The sequence below is a fragment of the Lipotes vexillifer genome, unplaced genomic scaffold (genome assembly GCF_000442215.2).
Source record: "Lipotes vexillifer unplaced genomic scaffold, Lipotes_vexillifer_v1.1 scaffold343, whole genome shotgun sequence".
NCBI classification, from domain to species: Eukaryota; Metazoa; Chordata; class Mammalia; order Artiodactyla; family Lipotidae; genus Lipotes; species Lipotes vexillifer.
The window spans coordinates 2,286,637-2,310,756 of record NW_006777506.1 but is presented as its reverse complement, the minus strand read 5'-3'; the positions used below and the strand labels follow the sequence as shown (position 1 = coordinate 2,310,756).

Below are 24,120 nucleotides of genomic sequence, written 5' to 3'. Positions count from 1 at the left end.
CTAAGGGGAGTTCAAACTGTTTGCCCCAAAATGTTTACAATCTAAAAGGAATAAGAATTGACACAGCAAAGTGCTATTGTCATAATGAAGGTGGAAGCAAGAGGAAGAATATTGTAGATGAAGAAAACAGAATAAACAAAGGAATAAAAATTCTTATTGACAACTCAAGGTCGATTTCTATTACCTCCTACAGAAACTATTTTGCTTTGCCTCCCCCTCTGTCACTAGACAGTCTCTTTTTTCTCTAGTTTTTCACTTAATTTATCGGACAAACTTAAATACAAAATAGCACTCTATATAATAGATTATATTATTTAAGGACCACTTTATACTTCTATTTTCATCCAAAGCTATCTAATTGTATATTCCTTATATTCTGCCTTGACAGGAAACATTTCCTCCTTTATTCTTTGATGAAGTTTGGAGTAAAATTTCCTTCTCTCATTTCCCTGCTATTCTAATTCCAGATCTGAGCGCCCCAACCAGCTTTGCTCCCTTTATGGTCAGTTACGTGGGGACATGAAAACTGTAAAGCAGCATTTCACTTCACAGAAGAGACTGTAATCTGGAAACTACATCTGACCAAAAGCTATTTTGGAACAAGAAAATTTAAAAGAAGTGGCCTCTAAATAACCCTAATATATCAAAAATTCCCATGCACATAGTGTTACAGATCTTACTCATAGGAACAATCTCAGCCCTTTATTTATGAAGAGATTATACTAATCAGAGACAGTGTTCTAACAACAAGCTTACTTATCAGATTTTAATTCCACAACAACAAAGTTGAAAGAGAAAGGGGTGATTTGAAGAAATTACTTCAAGGGAATATATAGAGCATGGGGAAATGGCAGTTGATTGCAAAAGCCACAGACATGAGAGCACTTAAATCAGTTCAGTCTGGGCAAAGAATTACGTTTTTTAGAACGACTTACATCCATTTTATTAAGAGTAATTTTTTTAAAGCCTTAGTACTTAAGAGAAGAAACTCTTGGATTACTAGAAACCTTAACTATTTAACTAATTCATTATCCAAGCAGGAAAGCTAAGATTTTACTGAATTTGACATTGCCCTGGGGTGTTACGTAACAGCAACACCCATGTATTGGTTTAATAGCTACTATCGTATTGAGTGACGAAGATGTGCCTTACACACTGTTCGGGCTGCTTAGTACGCATCCTTTTAGCTGAATGAGACATTGTCTCCATTTCACAAGTGAAGTAGAGGAAAGAAGCAAGGCACCCAAATTCCTACTGCCCAAATTCATTCAACATTTTAATTTGACACTGATGTCCTAAACTGGATGCTGCAAACCATTTGTTGAAAACTGGGAATAAGACAGGCACCGTCTCTGCATCGAGAATTGAGTTCCCTCTTAGCAGCCCGCTCCTCCTTACCTTCAGGAGGCCAACCAGCCAGTAGTGAAAGTGAAAGTGAAGAAAGTGAAGATCTTGGCAGGGAGCAAGGGAAATGGGACTTTAAGAGGCCCTTGGCCAAGGAGAAACACAAAATAGGAAAAAGATATTTGTGTTATGGGAATGGGTGGTGCTGAATATATCTAAACGGATGATTTCTGCCAAGAGAAAAAAATGGCTCGACCAAATCCAAAACAACATCAAAAGTTTTAATTTGAGGAATGACTTCCAAAAACATGAGTTTAATATTTTTGAAGACTAGCCCAGAGAAAAGCATAATTACCTCATTCTCCATCTGTTGCAGAAAAGCCAGTCTGTATGAATATTAGGCCAAATTTCATTTTCCCAGAAAGATTCCTTTTCACAAAAGGAGGAGTGCCTGGGAGGTGAGGCAGAAATTTTCCTTTCGAAAAGGAAAACCTAAGACCAAAGGCTACTGGACGTCTGCACCAATATGCCCCACAGACTTTCTAATGCAGCCATTCCAACTGGGATCTTTTCATCCAAGCCTTCTCCTCAACCTGTCTCCTCCGTAACAACCTGATGCAAGTGTTCCTCAGTTGTGAGTCCCTGATGCCTCCCTAGCGAAGCCATCCCCCGGCTGAAATGCCAAGCCACTGCCTACACTTGTGCTCTGACCCTCACAACACAAGATTTCCCTAGGCTCTGCCATGAGTCAGGAGCTGAGCTGGTGCTGGGAATATAAAGGTGAAAAACACAGACACTGCCCTGGTCCTCATGAAAATTATATTCTAATGGAGAAAAAAAGATGTTAAATGAGTACTTATACAAATATTTTTAAGTATGATTGTGGGAAATGCGGAGAAGATCACGTGCATATTTGTGCTATGAAAGAACATGACTGAGAGACCTAACTTGGACTTGGAGGCAGGGAGGAATGAATGAGGAAGACTGTCTGAATAAGTGACATGTGCACTGGTTCAAGAATGGGAGGCTGGCATAGAATAGGGAGATCAGCTGGGTGCCTTGTGTCCACCTAGAGGGGTGGGATAGGGAGGGTGGGAGGGAGATACAAGAGGGAGGGGATATGGGGATATATGTATACATATAGCTGATTCACTTTGTTACACAGCAGAAACTAACACACCACTGTAAAGCAATTATACTCCAATAAAGATGTTAAAAAAAAAAAAGCACGGGAGGCTGTTAGTTAACTGAAAAGGGGTGGGGTGGAGGGACGGAGGGGAGGGTGAGGCCTAGGCAGAGAGAAGCAACAATGCATGCAAGAGCGCCACCTGGGAAGGGTTCTGCAGAGACCTGGAACGAAGAGGCACTTAGAGGAGGGGGCATGGGAGATTTGAGATGAACCAGCAACACATGAAGCTGGAGAGATGCTGTGAGGTCAGTCCTAAGAGCAGTGGAAGGATTTTAAGCTTGGCCTGGATAGAATCATATTTGTGTATTGTAAAGATCACTCTGAATTCAGTGTGAACAGAAAGTGGAAAGAAAGAGGACAGGCGTCGGTAGAACTATAGAGACCAGAGGATTTTGTGCACAGATTCAGACACGCTTAGTGCGAGATGTTAAGAATACAAGTGAAGGAATCAGAAAGAAGAGATATAGATATTCGGGTGTGAATGTCAGAAGAGAGATTCTAGGTTGTTGATACACGTGTGAAAGTTCTTAGCCCAAATGTGCTGGGTGACACATGGAAGGGAGAGAAAATTCTTAAGAGGGGCTAGGGCTGAGTCTTGAAGAATAAATAACGTGCAGAGGAAGAAGATCTGGTAAAGGGAACCGGAGAGGCATGATGAAAATAAAGGGAAGACAGTACGGGAAGGGTAGTGAATGATTAAAATAGTAGGAAAACATGAGTCATTTGCAGCTACAGAATTAGGGAACACAGGGCCAGAAGATCCTTTGCATTTGTTAGCTGGTACCTGTGACTAGTAAAGCAGCTGCTGTAGAGTCATGAGGGCAGAAGCCTGAGGAAAGCAAGGAAGTAGAATGAGATTGTGTAGGAAACTTTGGAAAAGTTTGTGAAGATAAGGAGAGAAGCAGAGCGGAAAGAAGAAGGGAATGTACATTCCATGGGGATTTTTTTGGTTCCTTTTTTCTCTCTATATATCAGAGTTTAGAGCAGGAAAATTTCATACAAACACGGAGGCAGACAACAGAGGTGGGGAGCAGCCCTGGGAGGACTGGACAGTTGCTATGTTGGGGCTCCTAACGGTTTGCAATCCATATCTGAGATGATGTGACTCTGGAAAGAAAAGGCGCTGTTTCCTCCATTGAGCTCAGAGGGAAGTGGCAAAGGGTAAGCCCGGGTTATGAAACATGTCAATCCTATGCCAAGAAATGAAAGATTTGTCACCTGACGACTTTTAATTTCTCTAATTAGGAGGCAAGTCTATCAGCTGTGAGGGAGGCAGAGGGTGGATCAGCAGCTGGGAGTGAAATGAAAAGCATTTTAAATAAATGGAAAGAAACTAGGCTGGGAAACACTGAAACGGCCAGCATGGGTCTCCCAAATGAAGTTGACGACCATGAATTAACAGAGGTATCCATTTCCATCACTGTTTCATCTGCTGAAATGGCTTTCTCCCCAACTAGGCTTTAAACTCACCAAGGAAAGTGACTGTTTGGTATTAACCATTTCAGTTTTATTCACCTCAAGTTCCCAGCACAGTGTCTCAACAAATGAGAAATGGCAGAAATCAAAAAAAACTTGAAATATCATTTCTCTGCTCCAAGGGCATAACAATGCCAAACAAGGATGGGGACAAAAAGATGGTGTAGAACTGCTGATGGAAGGTTTACTACAGAAAAACAAACAAACAAACAAAACACCCAAAAAGGCTTCCCAGGAAGCTAGAAACTTCTGAGTAATACATACAGAAGGATGTGCCTTCAAGGACTCATTAGCCGGAGACAATAAGCAACCACAAGATGCATGATTGAAGAGCAGTCTCTTTTTTTTTAAATAGAAGCTTCAATGGAGGTTTTGCTTCTGGGTAAATATATATGCTTATCAATAGATATAAAATATATATTGACTGACACATTTAATGAAAATATCTTTCTAAAAATAAATTATGTTCATCTAAAATATTCAATTAACAGAAAAGCTCAAAGAAATAAGTAAAAAAAAAATTACCTGATATGCCACTAAGAAGAAATTTCATTATTATCATTTGATGAGCATCACTGCAGCAATTCATTTTTTAAATTTTGTTTTATTGAGGTATAATTGACATACATTATATTAGTTTCAGGTGTACAACATAATGATTTGATATTTGTATGTATTGTGGAATGATCACCACAATAAGTCTAGTTAATATCTATCCCCACATACGGTTACAAATTTTTTTTCTTGTGATGAGGACTTTTAATATCTACTCTCTTAGCAACTTTAAAATATATAATACAGTATTATTAACTATGGCAGCAATTTATTTTTGTAGATTTCAGAAAGGAGGATAGACCTATGGATGGATGGATGGATGGGTGGATGAATGGACAGGTAGGTAAGTAGGTAGATAGGTAGATATAGATAGGGAGACTGACAGATAGATACATGAGTGAAGGGATAAATGAATAGACAAATAGACAAAAACTGGATTGTATAATACAAGTTACTGAATAATAAATGCCTTTTACTTTGCTGGAATTTAAGGGAAGAAAAAGAAATTAAAGTACAATTGAAGGATTGTACTTTCAACAGTTGTTGATGAAAATATTGTAATTTTAACATCTCTATAATTAGGATTATGAAAATATTAAAATGTGGAGGTTATTGTTTTAACTAGTTGGTCAATTTTGGATGATATCTTTTCACTCCCCGCTATGAAATAGTAATAATTTGAAATATTTCCTTTTATCTCCCTATTCACATCTTTTAAGAAAATTTTTTGTTAATTGTTGTCATTAAGATTTACAACATTTTGCTCTTGTTCAGTAATAATAAGTCCCACAATTGTTTAATCTTAGTCTGTATTAAAATGAATTCAGTGATCATTTTATATCCTTTTATAGGTTAAACTTTTCTTACTAATGAAATGAGCATCTTGCGCATCAGTCTGCCTATCCCTCTTTTAAAATCTATATCTAATAAATATTACCAAATATGGGCAGCATTTGTGATGATCTTCCCCAAAGAGTTTCTGTTTATGAAACACTTACCTTATTTTAAAAAGATAGAGAAATAATGCTTAATCTCAATATTGTCACATTTGGGTGGAATTTGGGAGAAAGTACAAACAAAATTATTATTAAGTTGCAATAACATTTGAAAAATTTCCAACTCACATCACGCGTAGAATACAAGCCTTCATTATTCTTTGGACCCAGGAGTTTCTTCATGTTTTCCTTTATGTTTTCTTTTCTCTGTTGTCGGAAAGCTTTCTCCTGGTCACACAGAGCCATACTAAATCGGAGGTCTGGGGATGAACTGTATATAAAATAGAGATCATGAACCAATGTCCCCAGTAGCCTTGTATTTTACATTATACATTTAGGTCTAAATAATATATAGAGTCACTTTACAGGTTTCTAATTTCTGTATAAATGCTATCAACTGTATGTATTCTGCAAATCATTTTTTTCCATTGAACATTTTGTTTTTGAGATTCATCTGTGTTTATAAGTAGAAATAATTCAAATATATTTACTATTATGGAGTATTTTCATTATATAATTAGAGCACAATTTATGTATCCATAAATATTGACATTATGTCCAATTTTTTTAACTACTACAAACAGTACCACCACGAACATGTGTATACATGTGGAAAAATTTCCTATAATACATGCTCTTTAGGAAGAACACCTCACTAAATCATCACAATGGATATAAAGTACTTTTCTTATTTTACAAATGAGTAAAAAAGTAATTAGAAATCTTTCAACTGTTAACAAAATTAGCAAGTAGATATTTAAATCCAGGGCTTCTCATTCTGGAACTCATGTTCCTTGTAATGTACTATGTTGATCATTATCTTACATTAAGCACGAGAAGCATGATTTTTAAAAGATCTACAAATAAAGCAATGAACACAGATGCTTAGAAGATATCAGTACAAAAATATCTAAAAGAAAATTCAAAATATGTTGAGCAATTTTATAAATATAGTAACAGACGTATGGCTTGTGTGTGTCTTCTTTTATGTACTATCTTTAACTCTCTAATTTCTTTCCTGATTTTATTTTATATTTAATGGAAGACATTCCATGAAAAATTGAGTTTTTCTTTAATGAACATTTCATTTTATTTATTTTACTTTATTTTATTTATTTATTTTGGCTGTGTTGGGGTCTTCGTTGCTGTGCGCAGGCTTTCTCTAGTTATGGTGAGCGCGGGCTACTTTTCATCACAGTGTGCAGGTTTTTCATTGTGGCAGCTTCTTTTGTTGCAGAGCACGGGCCCTCAGCACTCGGGCTTCAGTAGCTGTGGCGCGTGGGGTCAGTAGTTGTGGCATACGGGCTTAGTTGCTCCATGGCATGTGGGAATCTTCCCGGACCAGGGATTGAACCCATGCCCCCTGCATTGGCAGGCGGATTTTTTTTTTTTTTTTAAATAGATCTCTACTGGAGTATAATTGCTTCACAATACTGTGTTCGTTTCTGTTGTACAACAACGTGAATCAGCCCTATGTATACATATATCCCCATATCCCCTCTCTCTTGAGCTTCCCTCCCACCCTCCCTATCCCACCTCTCTAGGTCATCGCAAAGCACCAAGCTGATCTCCCTGTGCTATGCTGCTGCTTCCCACCAGCTAACTATTGTACATTCGGTAGTGTATATATGTTGATGCTACTCTCACTTAGCCCCAGCTTCCCCCTCCCCTCCCCTGCCATGTCCTCAAGTCCATTCTCTATGTCTATGTCTTTATTCCTGCACTGCCACTAGGTTCATCAGTACCTTTTTTTTTTTTTTTTAGATTCCATATATATGTGTTAGCATACGGTATTTGTTTTTCTCTTTCTGAATTACTTCACTCTGGCAGGCGGATTCTTAATCCCCACGAGGGAAGTCCAACATTTCATTTTAGAGTCAAGACAAATTAACATATAAAAACAGAGTTTGATTAAAGTTCACTGTAAATATATAGTAAATTGCTTCTGGACCTATGTATACATTTAGCTGAGGTTTTTTTTACCTACATTTTTTTGATAACTCTGCTTTATTAAAGCATAATTTTGTCCTAATTACACCAGTGGAGATCATTTCCCATTAAAACAAATAGCATTATTTTCATAGTCAAGTAACAAAAATATTTCTAATCTCACGCCAAAATATACCACTTGTAAGCAAGAATCGATGTAATTGAAAATAACACAACTAAAAAAGTTGGACTGTCCTTTGATACATGCTGACATATATTGAATGACAGTAGTAATTTATGTAATAATTTTTTAAGTTGAACCAACATTTTCTGGGGATCAAAACAAGAGAAATACCTAAACCCAATGTCAATGTATCTATCATCATTCATTTAGCAAATCAAAAGAAATGAGAATGCTACACTAATTTTGTGATGTTCATGTAAATAAAATGTGTACTAGTAACTCTGGTAAAACCCACTTCAACAGGGAAGTTCAAAGAGATGCAGAGAGGTTGAGGGAGGTGGGATCTATCAACCTCAGCATGAGGTCAGAGATGAGCTAATTCTCAAGGCAGGCCTGACTCCCCTAAGACTCACCATATGAAAATAAATAAATGAATTTTCAACATTCATTTTTGGAAACCACTTTGAAAGAGAAACACACATCATGGGACTTAACCATTTGTTTTCCTGATGATCATTATGAACAAAGTCTCAATTTTCAGTTTTTCCTTGTATAGTTTCCTGTGTATGTTCACTGTCATATTTTTTAATATCTATCTGAATCAGCAATGAAAATAGGCTTCACTAGCTGTATTTATTTCTATGGGAATATATATTTAACTTGAGGAAGAGCCCCTTCTAAAGGCTCTTCTTCTGACATTTATGATTTAACTACCAAACTACTGGAAAACTAAGCAAAGAATATTAGCTTTTTCTTTTTAATACTGTAGTTATTAGGAGAGCTAAAAAAAAACCAAAGTACATTTAATGCATTTTTGATACTCAAAGGTGTCAGAGTTATTTCATATATTAAAAGTGTACTCTTTAACAATTAAAATCAGTCAGTGGATCACTCATAATATTTTCCATCCAATAAAATAAATGGACTTACCAAACTTCAAGAGACATTTCCAGAATCATTTCAGTGACCTAGGATAGATATATTAGTCAGATTAGGGTCATAAAATGGAAGTGTATTATATATAATGCAAACAAAGTCAAAGTAATTTTTGAGTGACAGATTATTTTTAACCTAAAAATATACTAAAAATAAAAGTAACATAGCTCCATGAAGACCCTAGATTATAGGTGTATCTCAATAAATAAATTTTTGCTATTTTTCATAAGATAAGCCTACTTTCTACATCATTTGTGCCACGCGGCATGTGGGACCTTAATTTCCCAACCAGGGATTGAACCTGTTCCCCCTGCAGTGGAGGCACAGAGTCTTAACCACTGGACTGCCAGGGAAATCCTATAAGTCAGTGGTCCCCAACATTTTTGGCACCAGGGACCAGTTTTGTGGAAGACAATTTTTCCACAGATTGGCAGGGGGGATGGTTTTGGTATGATTCAAGCGCATTACATTTACTGTGCATTTTATTTCCATTACTATTACATTGTAATATATAATGAAATAATTACACAACTCACCATAATGCTGACAGGAGATGGAGCTCAGGCAGTAATGCGAGTGATGGGGAGCAGCTGTAAATACAGATGAAGCTTTGCTCACTCGCCTGCAGCCCGCCTCCTGCTGTGCGGCCTGGTTCCTAACAGGCCACAGACTGGTACTGGTCCATGGCCCAGGGGTTGGGGACCCTGCTATACATCATTTTAACAACCATAAGAATTGTCTTGGCCTGGTTGTTTTCCTTCTTCATTAAAAAGAAGCAGTGTATACCAAAATCATTACTCAAATATCGTAAAAACTTCCTGAGATCTAAAAATATGAAGATGTGTATCATTATTCTGGGGCTGTCTGGGCCTCAGAATCAGAGGCCAAAGTTAAAGAAAACCTGGGTGAAAATTAACACTTGTGCATTTGTGACAAGTGCATGCTATAGTAAACTGAAGACAGAATGCCTCTCCAAGGTGGACAGCAGGGCCCAGGGGCCAACCAACTGTGGTCAGCTTAAGAAACATCTACAAATGGGATGTGGGGCTCAGGTTTTTATTTTTTCAACACTATATGAACCAACCAAACTTACGGGAGGAATCCATCCTGTCAGTGGGCCAATTTGGGTTTAACAAAAAAAAAAGAATTACTAATATCCACAGAGAAAAGGGGTATTAAAAGATGTCTTTCCAGAGGCTATAAATCTGTTGTATAGAAAGGGCTTCTCAATACTATCCCTGCCATTAGTTATGAATAATGTAACTTTAGATTGTTGAGAGAACCAAATGAGAAAATGTTTCGAAGTTTCCTGCACAAGTGTAAGATGGTGCTATTATTTTTATTACATCAGTTACCATAAGAATATAGCTAGAATGAACCTGTTGAATACCTTCAAACAGAACAGAACTAGGATATGCCTCTTAAAATGGGAAGAGGATATTTTCTGAGCCAACATAAAATGCTATAGATTATTGGCTTTTTCTATTTTGGTTTCAGGGGATGGAAAGAAATAAACTAGAAGGAGCTTTCCAAAATGTTAAAATAAGTTCATGGATAATTCTCAGTACTGAATTTTATTAGTAAGAAAAAGGTATGGAAATTATCTGTCCCAAAATTTGCCTTTCCCACTAAATCGTAAGCTCTGTCTTAAATAGGTCTCTATTACATGTTCACTGCACAGTATTTGGCATACAACATACAATCAATAAGTATCCATTGAATTATTGTGCATGTGTGTGTGGAGCAGGAGCACATCAGGCATCTTTTCCTGTCAAGAAATATCTCATTGGGAGATTGGTTCAAGATGGCGGAGTAGAAGGACGTGTGCTCACTCCCTCTTGCAAGAGCACCAGAATCCCAACTAACTGCTTAACAATCACTGACAGGAAGACATTGGAACTCAACAAAAAAGATACCCCACATCCAAAGACAATGGAGAAGCCACAATGAGACGGTAAGAGGGGTGCAATCACAATAAAATCAAATCCCATAACCACTGGGTGGGTGACTCACAAACTGGAGAACAATTATACCACAGAAGTCCACCCACTGGAGTAAAGGGTCTGAGCCCCACATCAGGCTTCCCAACCTGGGGGTCTGGCAACAGGAGGAGGAATTCCCAGAGAATCAGACTTTGAAGGCTCGTGGGATTTGATTGCAGGACGTCTACAGGACTGGGGGAAACAGAGACTCCACTCTTGGAGGGCAAACACAAAGTACTGTGTGCATCAGGACCCAGGGGGAAGGAGCAGTAACTCCATAAGAGACTGAACCAGAGCTACCTAGTAGTGCTGGAGGGTCTCCTGCAGAGGTGGGGGGTGTCTCTGGCTCACTGTGGAGACAAGGACACTGGCAGCAGAAGTTCTGGGAAGTACTCCTTGGCATGAGCCCTCCTGGAGTCTGACATTAGCCCCACCAAAGAGCCTATAGCCTCCAGAACTGAGTTGCCTCAGGCCAAACAACCAAAAGAGAGGGAACTCACTCCATGCATCAGCAGAAAAGCAAATTAAAAGTTTTACTGAGCTCTGCCCACCAGAGCAACACCCAGCTCTACCCACCACCAGTCCCTCCCATCAAGAAGTTTGCACAAGCCTCTTAGATAGTCTCATCCTCCAGAGAGCAGACAGCAGAAAGAAAAACTACATTAATACAGCCTGCGGAACAAAAACCACATTCACAGAAAGACAGACAAAATGAAAAGGTAGAGGACTATGTACCAGATGAAAGAACAAGATACAACCCAAGAAAAACAACTAAATGAAGTGGAGCTAGGCAACCTTACAGAAAAAGAATTCAGAATAATGATAGTGAAGATGATCCAGGACCTCAGAAAAAGAATGGAGGCAAAGACTGAGAAGATACAAGAAATGTTTAACAAAGACCTAGAAGGATTAAAGGAAAAACACTTAGAAGAATTAAAGAAGAAACAAACAGAGATGAACAATACAATAACTGAAATGAAAAATACACTAGATGGAATCAACAGTAGAATAACTGAGGCAGAAGAATGGATAGCTGACCAGGAAGACAGAATGGTGGAAATCACTGCCATGGAACAGAATAAAGAAAAAAGAATGAAAAGAAGTAAAGACAGACTAAGAGACATCTGGGACAACATTAAACACACCAACATTCACATTATAGGGGTCCCAGAGAAGAAGAGAGAGAGAAAGGGCCTGGGAAAATATTTGAAGAGATTATAGTCGAAAACTTCCCTAACATGGGAAAGGAAATAGCCACCCAAGTCCAGGAAGTGCAGAGAGTCCCAGGCAGGATAAACCCAAGCAGAAACAGGCCGAGACCCATAGTAATCACATTGACAAGAATTAAAAACAAAGAAAAATTATTAAAAGCAACAAGGGGAAAATGACAAATAACATACAAGGGAACTCCCATGAGGTTAACAGCTGATTTCTCAGCAGAAACTCTACAAGCCAGAAGGGAGTGGCATGATATATTTAAAGTGATGAAAGGGAAGAACCTACAACCAAGATTACTCTACCCAGCAAGGATCTCATTCAGATTTGATGGAGAAATCAAAAGCTTTACAGACAAGTAAAAGCCAAGAGAATTCAGTACCACCAAACCAGCTCTAGAACAAATGCTAAAGGAACTTCTCTAAGTGGGAAACACAAGAGAAGAAGAGGACCTACAAAAACAAACCCAAAACAATTAAGAAAATGGTAATAGGAACATACATATCAATAATCACCTTAAATATGAATGGATTAAATGCTCCAACCAAAAGACACAGGCTTGCTGAATGGATACAAAAACAAGACCCATATATATGCTGTCTGCAAGAGACCCAATTCAGACCTAGGGACACATACAGACTGAAAGCGAAGGGTTGGAAAAAGATATTCCCCGCAATTGGAAATCAAAAGAAAACTCTGGTAGCAATACTCATATCAGATAAAATAGACTTTAAAGGAAAGAATGTTACAAGAGACAAGGAAGGACACTACATAATGACCAAGGGATCAATCCAAGAAGAAGACATAACAATTATAAATATATATGCACCCAACATAAGAGTGCCTCAATACATAAGGCAAATGCTAACAGCTCTAAAAGATGAAATAGACAGTAATATAATAATAGTGGGGGACTTTAACAACTCACTTACACCAATGCACAGATCACCAGACAGAAAATTAATAAGGAAACACAAGCTTTAAATGACACAATAGACCAGATACATTTAACTGATATTTATATGACATTCCATCCAAAAACTGCAGATTACAGTTTCGTCTCAAGTGCACATGGAACATTCTCCAGGATAGATCACATCTTGGGGCACAAATCAACCCGTGGTAAATTTGAGAAAACTGAAATCAAATCAAGCATCTCCTCTAACCACAACAGTATGAAATTAGAAGTCAATTACAGGGGGAAAAAAAAAAAGCACAAACACATGGAGGCTAAACAATATGTTACTCAACAACCAATAGATCACTGAAGAAATCAAAGAGGAAGTCAAAACATACCTAAAGACAAATGACAATGAAAACCCGACAATCCAAAACCTATGAGATGCAGCAAAAGCAGTTCTAAGAGGGAAGTTTATAGCAACACAATCCTACCTCAAGAAACAAGAAAAATCACAAATAAACAATCTAATCTTACACCTTAAGGAACAAGACAAAGAAGAACAAACAAAACCCAAAGTTAGTAGAGGAAAGAAATCATAAATATCAGACCAGAAATAAATGAAATAGAAACAAAGAAAACAATAGATCAATAAAACTAAAAGGTGTTTCTTTGAAGAGATAAACAAAATTGATAAACCTTTAGCCAGACTCATCAAGAAAAAGAGGGAGAGGACTAAAATCAATAAAATTAGAAAGGAAAAAGTAGAAGTTACAATGGACACCACAGAAATACAAAGCATCCTAGGAAACTACTACAAGTGACTCTATGCCAATAAAATGGACAACCTGGAAGAAATGGACAAATTCTTCGTAAGGTATAACCTTCTAAGACTGAACCAGGAGAAAAAGAAAATATGAACAGACCAATCAAAAGTAATGAAATTGAAACTGGGATTAAAAATCTTCCAAAAAACAAAAGCCCAGGACCAGACGGCTTCACAGGGGAATTCTATCAAACATTTAGAGAACAGGTAACACCCATCCTTCTCAAGCTCTTCCAAAAATTGCAGAGGAAAGAACACTCCTAAACTCATTCTACAAGGTCACCATCACCCTGATACCAAAGCCAGAAAAAGATACTACAAAGAAAGAAAATTAAAGACCAATATCACTGATGAATATAGATGCAAAACTCCTCAACAAAATACCAGCAAACAGAATCCAACAACACATTTAAAGGATCATACACCATGATCAAGTGGGATTTATCCCAGGGATGCAAGGATTCTTCAATATATACAAATTAATCAATGTGATACACCATATTAATATATTGAAGAATAAAAACCATATGATCATCTCAATAGATGCAGAAAAAGCTTTTGACAAAATTCAACACCCATTTATGACAAAAATTCTCCTGAAAGTGGGCACAGAGAGAACCTACCTCAACATAATAAAGGCCATATATGACAAACCCACAGCAAACATCCTTTTCAATGGTGAAAAACAGAATGCATTTCCTATAAGATCAGGAATGAGACAAGGATGTTGACACTCATCACCATTATTCAACATAATTTTGAAAGTCCTAGCTACAGTAATTAGAGAAGAAAAAGTAATACAAATTGGAAAAGTAGAAGTAAAATTGTCACTGTTTGCAGATGATATGATACTATACATAGAGAATCCTAAAGATGCCACCAGAAAACTACTAGAGCTAATCAATGAATTTGATAAAGTTTCAGGATACAAAATTAATGCACAGAAATTTCTTGCATTCCTATACACTAACAATGAAAGATCAGAAAGAGAAATTAAGGAAACACTCCCATTTACCATTGCAACAAAACGAATAAAATATCTAGAAATAAACCTACCTACGGAGGTAAAAGATCTGTACTCAGAAAACTAAGACACTGATAAAAGAAATCATAGATGACACAAACAGATGGAGAGCTATACCATATTCTTGGATTGGAAGAATCAATATTGTGAAAATGACTATACTACCCAAAGCAATCAACTGATTCAATGCAATCCCTATCAAATTACCAATGGCATTTTTTACAGAACTAGAACAAAAAATCTTAAAATTTGTATGGAGACACAAAAGACCCTGAATAGCCAAATCAATCTTGAGGGGAAAAAAACGGAGCTGGAGGAATCAGGCTCCCTGACTTCAGACTATACTACAAAGCTACAGTAATCAAGACAATATGGTACTGGCACAATAACAGAAATACAGATGAATGGAACAGGATATAAAACCCAAAGATAAACCCACACACCTATGGTCAACTAATCTATGACAAAGGAGGCAAGGATATACAAAGGAGAAAAGACAGTCTCTTCAATAAGTGGTGGTGGGAAAACTGGGCAGCTACACGTGAAAGAATGAAATTAGAACACTCCATAACACCTTACACAAAAATAAACTCAAAATGGATTAAAGACCTAAATGTAAGACCAGACACTATAAAACTCTTAGAGGAAAACATAGGAAGAACACTCTGACATAAATCACAGCAAGATCTTTTGTGACCCACCTCCTAGAGTAATGGAAATAAAAACAAAAATAAGCATATGGGACCTAATGAAAATTGAAAGCTTTTGCACAGCAAAGGAAACCATAAACAAGATGAAAAGACAGCCCTCAGAATCGGAGAAAATATTTGCAAATTAATCAATGAATGAAGGATTACTCTCCAAAATATATAAACAGCTCATGCAGCTCAATATTAAAAAAAAAAAAAAAAAAACCCAATGAAAAAATGGGCAGAAGACCTAAATGGACACTTGTGCAAACAAGACATACAGATGTCCAAGAGGCACATGAAAAGCTGCTCAACATCACTAATTACTAGAGAAATGAAAATCAAAACTACAGTGAGGTATCACCTCACACTGGTTAGAATGGGCATCTACAAAAAAAAAATCTACAAACAGCAAATGCTGGAGAGGGTGTGGAAAAAGGGAACCCTCTTGCACTGTTTGGTGGGAATGAAAGTTGATACAGCCACTATGCAGAACGGTATGGAGTTTCCTTAAAAAACTAAAAATATAATTATCATATGACACAACAATCCCACTACTGGGCATATACCCAGGGAAAACCATAATTCAAAAAGACACATGCACATCAATGTTCATTGCAGCACTATTTACAATAGCCAGGTCATGGAAGCAACTTAAATGCCCATTGACAGACAAATGGGTAAAGAAGATGTGGTACTTATATACAATGGAATATTACTCAGCCATAAAAAGGAACGAAATTGGGTCATTTGTAGAGATGTGGTTGGACTTGTCATACAGAGTGAAGTAAGTCAGAAAAAGAAAAAAAAATATTGTATATTAACACATATATGTGGAATCCAGAAAAATGGTGCAGATGAACCTGTTTGCAAGGCAGAAATAGAGACACAGATGTAGAGAAGAAACGTATGGACACCAAGGGGGGGAGGCAAGTGTGGGGGTTCATGATGGGATGAATTGGGAGGTTGGAACTGACATGTATACACTGATGTGTATAAAATAGATAACAAATAAGAACCTGCTGTATAAAAATTTAAATTAAATTAAAAAAAATTTTCATTGCTACTAGTGATAAAATCGTGGGCTGGTCCCACCCAGACAGCAGTTCCTATGTATGGAATTCTATGAATAGAAATATTGCTTTGAGGTTAATAAAATAATCAAGAATCCTAGTACAAATGGAATTATACATGCCCAGATGAACTGTAGTTCAGTTTTAAGTCAAAAAGACAATTGGCTTCTAAACAATTAATGTAATTGCTGTGCATTCTATCAATGAAAGCACTGCTCAGACCACATCCCAGCACATCCCCATTTCCACTTTCAAATGGAGTCTTTCCCAAAGAGGGCTTGGAAAACATTTTATATTGAATGAGATCACTTCTTCAGATATTTAGTTAGAAAAATGAGACATGGGTAAAACACAGTCTGCTTGTTTTAAAGAAATACACGAAAGCTGCTATTAAAATGAGACTAGATTTACGGTTTTTATCTCCAAAGGGCAAAAGCACCAAGGAAGAATGGAAATTAAAAGAACAAGAATACAGCTCAATATGAAGTTTGAGCTGAGTTTGAGCTCAATATTTAGTTTCCAGTCTAACAAATGGGAAGATTCAAAGCTGGAATGGGCTTCCTATTCCCATGTGCCATCTCATGACAGAAAATGTTTGGGAAAAAGCTAGCTTCTCAACTGGCAGATCCCTAAACATTTTACATTTTAAAATATTTGATGCCTCGGAATTCCCTGGCAGTCCAGTGGTTAGGAGTCTGTGCTTTCCATTCTGAGGGTATGCGTTCAATCCCTGGTCAGTGAACTAAGATCCCACAAGCTGTGCAGCACAGCCAAAAAAAAAAAGAAAAGAAAAGAAAAAAATCTGATGCCTGAATATATCTAATGACTACTTGCCCCAACAATTTAACAAAAGGAAAATTAGCTGTGCTATGTTTATGTTCATATTTGTCTTCTCCATCAGAATATCCCTTCTATGTCCATCTGCAACATTTCTTGGCTGAGACATCCATGATTCTAGACAGACTGTTAAGACTCTTTAAATGAAAGCAGGATGAGAGAAGAGAAAACACAGGATTTTTCCACCATTCAGAGTATTGTAGAAGGTGCTGCCATGCTTCTTGTCACATGGATTCTGATCCTTACTTCCATGTGTTGCCCAAGTGGACCACTCACAACCTGGAGGAAATTTAAAATTTTCCCTCTTGATGCACTATGTTCAGACATGCTATGAAGACGGACATTCACAATCTCTCTGTGTCTTTCACCTGGAACATGTCATTCAGATAAAAGTGCCACAAAAATATGTGCTTCCTGTGAGGCATTAAACAATTATTGTAAACTCCTTCCCACACACTCCATGAAGCATCTCTGCATCACACTCTTCCAGGTGGCTTGCATTATCAAGGCAATTAGAAGGAAAGGCGACCAAATTTCCCTGGATCTCCCCCACCCCATAATACTTAGCCAGGAACAAGGACAATGAAGAGAGCTCCACCGCTTCTAGGAATTATTGTGAGAAGCAGGCTGTACTCATTGTATGTTCTTGGGGGGAAACAACAATCTCTTTTTTGAATTCCACAGCGGAAAGCAATTTTAGATGCTTACAATGGGAGATGTTCAGTTGGGGCAGGGGCGGGGAACTATAGGAGAGAAACTATTTTAGAAAAAGCCATTTCAGACTTAAAAATAATTTTAAAAGTATCTAACCCACGAATTCTCTTGCAAACTTCCCAGGGTCATTTTGAAATAATAAAGCTAATGCAACAAGCATAGTGCCTGGCATTAAGGAAGTCATTTAAAATTATTACGCCCGGGCTTCCCTGGTGGCGCAGTGGTTGAGAGTCCGCCTGCCAATGCAGTGGACACGGGTTCGTGCCCCTGTCCGGGAAGATCCCACCTGCCGCAGAACGGCTGGGTCCGTGAGCCATGGCCATTGAGCCTGCGCGTCTGGAGCCTGTGCTCCACAACGGGAGAGGCCGCACCGCAAAAAAAAAAAAAAAAAAAAAAAAAGGAAGTGTCTGATGTGTGTCAGGCTGGGTAACAACAGGAAATAGGCTGAAAGTGTTCTAGTCCCTGATGGAGCTTAGGTCCACAAGAGGACCCCAAGGATACAAGAGCACTCTAAAATGCCCTGTAATTTAAAAGTTATAAACTGTAGAAGTATGAAAACAGACTCACCTAAGTTTCCATTGCTAGGGTTCCAAAATAAAAATGCATTCTCTCACAAAGCCAGGAATTGTTTGACCTTCATCTGAACTCTGCCCTGCATCAATGTAATGGCATTCACATCTTAGCCAAAGATCTCCCAAATTTCTCACAAAATTATATATTTCTCTTGTTTTCCCTCCAAAGTCTGCTTGGTCTCATTCACTTTGCTAAATTGTAGCCTTTGTCTTCACACATCAATACATGGCTTTCCAATGAAATCATCCTGATACTGACTCACCATCAAAACTCCCATTTTTTAAAAGTTTTGTCACTATCTCTTCTATAGAACTCTCTCATTCATTTTCAAGTTGCAATCAGGAATGAGCAAAAATCAAAGAAAGCATTCAGCCAAAATTAGATACCACAGAAACCGTGAGACATGGCTATTTTTAAACAATAACACTAACTTCTAAATAAATATGTCAACTTAAAACACTACACAGTGGAAAATCAGAGGCTACCTTCCTCAGAATATTGGCCAAGATAAAGATTCATCTAGAGAATAAAGAAGTGTAATTTTTCCCTGTCTTACTTCCAAATCTTAGCATGTTCACGATTTTCTTGAAGTGGGCTACTTTGTTTACACAAAACACACTAAATTTGGAAGAAACTCTTTCTGCTTTAAAATGGGATATTGCAACCCAAAGCCACACTTAATATATTCAGTAATGGGTGACTAGAGCATTCTTGATTTTGAACTGTGTTGAAACAATGATTACTAAATTTATAGGCTCTACCCGTATATAAATAAGTTCATTTCAATCAGTAAGTTCAAACAAATAAGTAAGTGTAATAGTCAGTTAAGTCAGTTTCATGAAGCACTTGACAAATAGTTCAATCTGGCCAGTATAATTAAATGAGAATATCTAATATTTATTTACTGTTTACTGGGCCAGGCACTGTTCTAAAACTCTCCATGTATTAACACATTTAAGCATAACCACAACCTTTAGAGGTAGGTATGATATATATACAGCTCTGTTTCACAAAGGGGCATGCAAGGTGAAGAGAAAAAAAATAACTTGTCTGACATCACACAGTGAATAAGTAGCCGAATCATGATTCCAACCCAGACAGTGGCTGTCTGACTCGGAGCCTGGGGTCAAAAGCTGCACGTCCCACCAGTTTCTCTCAAATGACAACTCTGACACTCTCTAAACTTATGATTCCAACAAGCACAACCTAACCTGGATTTTATAAATGTTAGCTGGGAAACAAAACTGTGGACCCAAATTGGCTTTCTCCTTAAAAAAATAAATAAAAATTTAAAAAAGAGAGAGAGAGCATTCTGAAGTTGATTGAATAGATAAGTCATAGTCTCAGGAAAAGCTGAAAAAATTCCTGCTTTCCAACTTTAGCCAATCCTCACTGCCACTAAGCAATCGTTCCATTCCACTCTTACTGACGCATTAAAGCTAATGCTACACTTTGTTCAAGTCACCCCGTATTCCTCATACCTGCCACTTTCGACAGAGGTAGTCTGCTAAAGCTGCATCAGCCTTCTTATTTTTAATATCAAACATTCTTTATCCTTACCTACCAACTTTTGGTTTAGTATTACTTCTGAGGAAAAAGCCAAATGCTGTTTGCTCTAAGTTCCCCACTACCTGGTCAGAAATCTTCCATGACTCACTGCTGTCAATAAGATAATATCTAAATCCAGCTTCCTGAATTTGGTCTCTGCTAAAGTTTGATCCCCATGTACCTGTTCTTCCTTCACGTACAAATACTCTGGTCCCCCGGCACTTGTCTAGACACCATTTCCTGAACATGCTTGTCTTTTCTAGTCCCAGAACTGTGAGCGAAGGCTCAGGCTGTTCTCTCCGCCAGAATGGCCTTCCACCCCTTTAGTGATCCAACCACATCCTTCCTTTAGGAACAAGCCCATACCATTGATATCCACTGTAACCCACAACGGTCCACGGTAACCCCATGCCCCACCCTCATCTCCTGCTACTCTCCCTACTACTCTCTGTGTTCCAGCCATGCTCTCTTCCTTGCTGTTACTCAACAAGCCAGGCAAACTTCTGCTTCAGGACCTTCCTACTCACAGTGGCTTCTCCCCTCAGGTATCATCAGAGATGCTTTCCTCAGCCACTGTTTTGGAACAGCATTTGCAGCCCTCTTCACACACATATGCATACTCTTCTCTCCTCCTTCCTTGGTTTACTGAGCACTTATCTCTACCACTATCCAACACAGGCATCCTTTACTTATTTATCTTGCTAAGTAGAATATAAGTTCCAGGAGGGTAGGGATTCCTGTTTAGTTTCTTTATTTCTGAACAGGTAGTGCCGAAAGACTGTCTGACATACAGTAAGTGCTCAGTAGTTACTTGTGAAATGAATGAACGGATGAATATTTCCTTCTTATAACTCTCAATGTATACATTGTCTACACAACTTATTTAGCACTTACAACTATAAATTTGTAAATAATGAACTCTAGTTGATGATATGCTGAAGTCTTTAGGGATGAAGCGTACTATTGTCTGCAGTTTGTGTTTCAATGTATCAAGATGGGGAATTCCCTGGCGGTCCAGTGGTTAGGACTCCACAGCTTCACTGCTGAGGGCCCGGGTTCCATCCCTGGTTGGGGCACTAAGATCCCACAAACAAAATGGCACTGCCACGAAAACAAACAAACAAACAAATAATGTATCAAAATGGTTTGATGGACGGACAGATAGGAAGATATGTGAAAAGCAAGCAGAATAAAATGTTAATTGTAGAATCTAGGTAGCAGTTATATGGGTATCCAATGTAGAAATATTTCAACTTTGTATATGCTTGAAAATTTTGATAATAAAATTTGAAGCAAAATATAATACCTTAGAAAGGCCTTTTTTGACTATATAAACTCACTTGCCCACCAACTGTTCTCTATCACATCCCTCTATTTTATTTTTTTCATAGTATTTATCTCTAGCCGATATTGTGTTGATTATCCTTTTGCTTCCTGTTGCCTATTTACTTTCCCCATCAGCATGCAAGCTCCCTGGGAACCATCATCCACCATGTCCTCTGCTGTTTGCCCATCACCTAGAATATTGCCTGGAACACACTCAGTGTTTAATAAATAACTCCTAAGTAAGTAAATCAATGAATAGATGCCTCATGAGACTGCTTATTATATTATTTATCAGCTTATACGTGAATGCCTACTCCTTTCCAAACAGACTATTAGTTCCTTGAAAATGAAACTTTTAATAGCTTTCTTAATATTAATCGAAGTTTTAGGTACATAATAAAGGCTCAAATTCTCATATTAAAAAATAATCTATGGATAGGTCAGTACTATAAAACTGCATAATATAGATTTTTTAATACATTATCATGTTTTTCCATATCTGTAAGCATTGAAAACTTCTGGGTAAAAATATTCAATTGAAAAATAAGATATTCTTTCTAGAGCACAGAATTTTATAAATTAAAAAGTATTTAGAAATAAGTTAATGGAGGGACTACCCTAGTGGTCCAGTGGTTAAGACTGTGTGCTTCCACTGCAGGGAGCTCGGGTTCCATCCCTGGTCTGGGATCTAAGATTCCGCATGCCTCCCAGTACGCCTCCCCACAAAAAGTTAATGGAAACCTTCATTTTAGAGATGAAGCAAATAAGACTCAGAGAGAAAGAATGACAACTCAAGCACTCTAGAGGGAGGTTAGTAACAGACAAAATGAGAGCCCAGGTCTCCCGGTTCCCCGTTTCTACCCTGAGTGGGTAGAGCAGGACCCTGGGAATCTGGCAATCTCCACTTGGAGGCTCCTGTTCTTTCTCCAGCTGGCTCCTGGCCACAGAAATCCCTCTATGTTGACTCAGTATGAACTTTTGGATGACAAAATTTTGAAGGAGTTTTTGCTAATAATGTCTTGGCTTGAAGCATAAGTTCTTCCTTTGCCAAACTCAAGTGGTCTTTTTATTATATCAGATTGCCTTAACCATCTCCAAGAACTGTTTATAAATCTCCTCTCCCACATGATTCCCTCGCAACTTGTTTTCTCTTATAACCTCCGTGAACACTGTAGACAAAAGACAGTCCTCCTCTGAAAGACGGCGATTCAGGGATGAGGAGGGGCTGGATGGCTTGCTTAGGACACGCCACATGGTCTGGGGGACAAATGGGGGTTCTCCCCAACCAGCCATTATGCATTTACTTTTCTCCCATTACCATCACAGGTCACCAACTCAAAGAATTGTCATTCAGATGAAAACTACAAAGGACTCTTGAAAACAGTGTAATGAAAGAAAGCTGTTGGCCAGCTGTTTTCTCAAGCACACTAAAGAAAATATGTAAGCTACTTTAAATTCAGGAATGTAGAAAGCCTTTTTTAGAGCCCCAGGGTTACACACCTAAGCATAGGAAATGACAGGAGAAGAGGAAATGCATGTTTTCCTACAGTATCTTCTCTTAAAATCAGTCTTTGTGTCACAGACTGAAGGGCGGAAAAAAAACATTATATTTCAGAAAGGCCAATTGTGCTTATGAAGCCCTCAACAAGGGTTTATTGAGAACCAATCCTAGCAACATGCCATAGGTAAGGTCTGCGGATGTTATAACATTTAGCCACTTCTAACTCTCTATCCCACTGCTCACCAACATGTACCTGCCAAGTCATGTAACTTGTCATGCCCCAGCTTGTTTTATTCTTTCAAAACTCCATGCCTTTGCAGTTTCTACTAGAAACTAGAATGCTCATAACTGCTTCTCTGCCTACTGAAATTCTATTCTTCACAAACATTTATATACTGCTTAATATGTACCAGGCAATAAGCATTATATGTATGTACAGATACATCTATGTGAGTATTATATATATTACTAGAATCAATTATTGTTATATATTTTATATGTAATGTTATATACTTAATAAAGTAATATATAATCATATTTTATATAAAATTATATAAATCATAATTAAATAATTATATCTAAATATATTTAAATGTAATATACATTATAATCTATAATTATATGATATATTATATATAAATATAACTAACTCATGTAATCATAATGATTCTCCTATGAGATATAATCTCCACTTTACAGACGAGCAAATTGAAATTCAGAGGAACTAAGTGATTTCCCCAGGATGAAACAAATGGTAAGAAACAGAGCTGGGATTTAAACACCAAACAACCTGGCTTCAAATGACAAGGTATTAACCACTATGTTCACTGTTCGACCTGCTCAAAATCATCTACTGATATGGAGCGACCTCTGGCCTCCTCTCACAACATAATCTTTATTTATTCTGTCTTCCCCCTGCACTCTGAACACACCTCATTGATACTTATCTTACTGTGTAGTGGTTTCTTTTCATCACATGGATCTCCCTACGTTCATTTCCTTTTCCAATCCCTACCTCTCCTCCACCCCAGATGAAGATAATTGAGGGAAGAGCTTCCTGAACCATATTCTTCTTTATGTGCCTTGAACACAACACAATGGTTGGTAGACTCCAATGAACGTTTGAAAGAAGAATGAATGAAATAACTTTAAAAGAGGTAAACAGAAATGTGGGCAGTGTATCTCTTAGCACTGGGTAGAAAAAATATAGAAGACATGCTTCCTGGAGCAGCTAAAGGTATCAGCAGGGAGTATGCAACAGGAGTGTCCTCAAGGCAACTCGGTCACTCTGATTACATGAACCGCT

General features: G+C 37.8%; 1 protein-coding gene across 1 annotated transcript in view; it reads right to left on the bottom strand.

Moving 5' to 3' along the window:
- The window catches only part of PLA2G4A (phospholipase A2 group IVA), a 161,548-nt gene that overhangs the window by 61,744 nt on the left and 75,684 nt on the right, over positions 1-24,120 (bottom strand). Inside the window, exons 6-7 of the mRNA XM_007451152.1 lie at positions 8,603-8,640; positions 5,689-5,830 (exon numbers count right to left, since the gene is read on the bottom strand). Coding sequence (XP_007451214.1) covers positions 5,689-5,830; positions 8,603-8,640 — 180 coding nt within the window. The remainder of the gene's footprint in view (positions 1-5,688; positions 5,831-8,602; positions 8,641-24,120) is intronic.